The sequence below is a fragment of the Mandrillus leucophaeus genome, unplaced genomic scaffold (genome assembly GCF_000951045.1).
Source record: "Mandrillus leucophaeus isolate KB7577 unplaced genomic scaffold, Mleu.le_1.0 Scaffold70, whole genome shotgun sequence".
In the NCBI taxonomy this organism is placed as follows: Eukaryota; Metazoa; Chordata; class Mammalia; order Primates; family Cercopithecidae; genus Mandrillus; species Mandrillus leucophaeus.
In genome coordinates, this window is record NW_012107586.1 from 893,189 (window position 1) to 894,755 (window position 1,567).

Consider the following 1,567-nt stretch of genomic DNA (forward strand, 5'->3'; position numbering starts at 1 on the left):
GGGAGGCCGAGGCAGGCAGATCACCTGAGGTCAGGAGTTTGAGATCAGCCTGGCCAACATGGTGAAACCTGTCTTTACGAAAAATACAAAAATTAGCTGGGCATGGTGGCATGCACCTATAGTCCCAGCTACTCAGGAGGCTGAGGCAGGAGGTGTAGGTTGCAGTGAGCTGATTTTGCACCACTGCACTCCAGCCTGGGCAATAGAGGAAGACTTTGTCTCAAAAAAAAATAAAAAAAAGATAAAAAATGACTTAAAGGGCAAAAGGCCATCTCTAGCTGAGACCACACTCTTGCCTCCCTTCCTCTCCTTCTCCAGGAGTCACTGGCTCAGTAAATCATTAACATGAGAATCTCCTTCACAGCCTCTGCTTCTAGTGAGCCTCATCTAAGACAGCTACAATAGGAGAACCTGAAGCACAGCCAGGTTTAAGAACCACTACTGCAAATTACAATGAATGAATAAACGATACAGATGGCTCTCCATTACCTCCTCTTCATTCCGGATGTTGCATTGTATGGGAATGACTCGTGCCTGGTTTGTGGGAGGTAGGCTGGCCTTCAGTTCATCTGCCGCAGACTTCAATCTCTCCAACTTACGGGATGCAATGACCACATTACTCCCTGAGGAGAAACAGCCAGAGAACAAATAAATACGCCTTCATGAGATGCAGTGACCACATTACACCTTGAGAAGTAAACAGCCAAGGAACAAATAAATATGCCTTCACCAGTTGTCCAAATTTCAATAATAATATTGAAAAAAAATCACGTCTTTTATTTTTTGAAGTATTTCTTATTTTAGAGTCAAGGTCTCACCCTGTTGCTCAGGCTGGAGTGCAGTGGCTCGATCATAGCTCACTGTAACCTTGAACTTCTCCCAGGCTAAAGCAATCCTCCCACCTGGCCTCCCAAAGTTCTGGGACTACAGGCACAAGTCACTGCACCTGGCCATGTGTGTTCCTATGTCTTAAAAACAGCTGAATTAGGACTTCTGCTTCTGGACAAGATGGAGTAATAGAAACTGAATTTGCCGTCAATCCTGAAATAACTAAAATATTGGACAAAATATATGAAACGATGGTTTTCTGGCACTGGACATCAAGTAGCACCGGACGGTCATCTCTGGAAGAGTGAAAACAAACATGAGCCCTTGGATTGCCCCAGCTTGCTGCCTGGAGAGAGGTTCTAGACTGCAGCAAGGGAGGGGAACACGTTCAGAGACCGAAGTCTCCCTGGTGGAAGAGAAGAAGTTGGGAGCCCAGGGAGCCAAGGCAGTGAGACTGCCCAGGGGATAGGGAGAAAAGATAAACAGAGAGAGAGAACTCCAGAGATCTGCAGGGTCTCTCTTGAATCTTCACCTGAGTACTGATCGATGCTTCGGAATAAATCAAAGAGGAAAGAACCACCAAAACTGGGCAGGGAGATCAAATCCTGGCACTCACACAGCACTGGGAATGGTTAGTGTGCCCAGCAGAAGGAAACCTTTCACAGGGCATTCTGTAAAATACACAGAAGCAGATGGCTTCCGCAGTGAGGCAAAATTCACCATAGACTAAAGGCTGCTC

General features: G+C 46.3%; 1 protein-coding gene across 1 annotated transcript in view; it reads right to left on the minus strand.

Annotated features, from left to right (window-relative positions):
• The window catches only part of PECR (peroxisomal trans-2-enoyl-CoA reductase), a 50,456-nt gene that overhangs the window by 35,549 nt on the left and 13,340 nt on the right, over positions 1-1,567 (minus strand). The window contains exon 2 of the mRNA XM_011964682.1: positions 473-623. Within this exon, the coding sequence (XP_011820072.1) occupies positions 473-623 (151 nt within the window). The remainder of the gene's footprint in view (positions 1-472; positions 624-1,567) is intronic.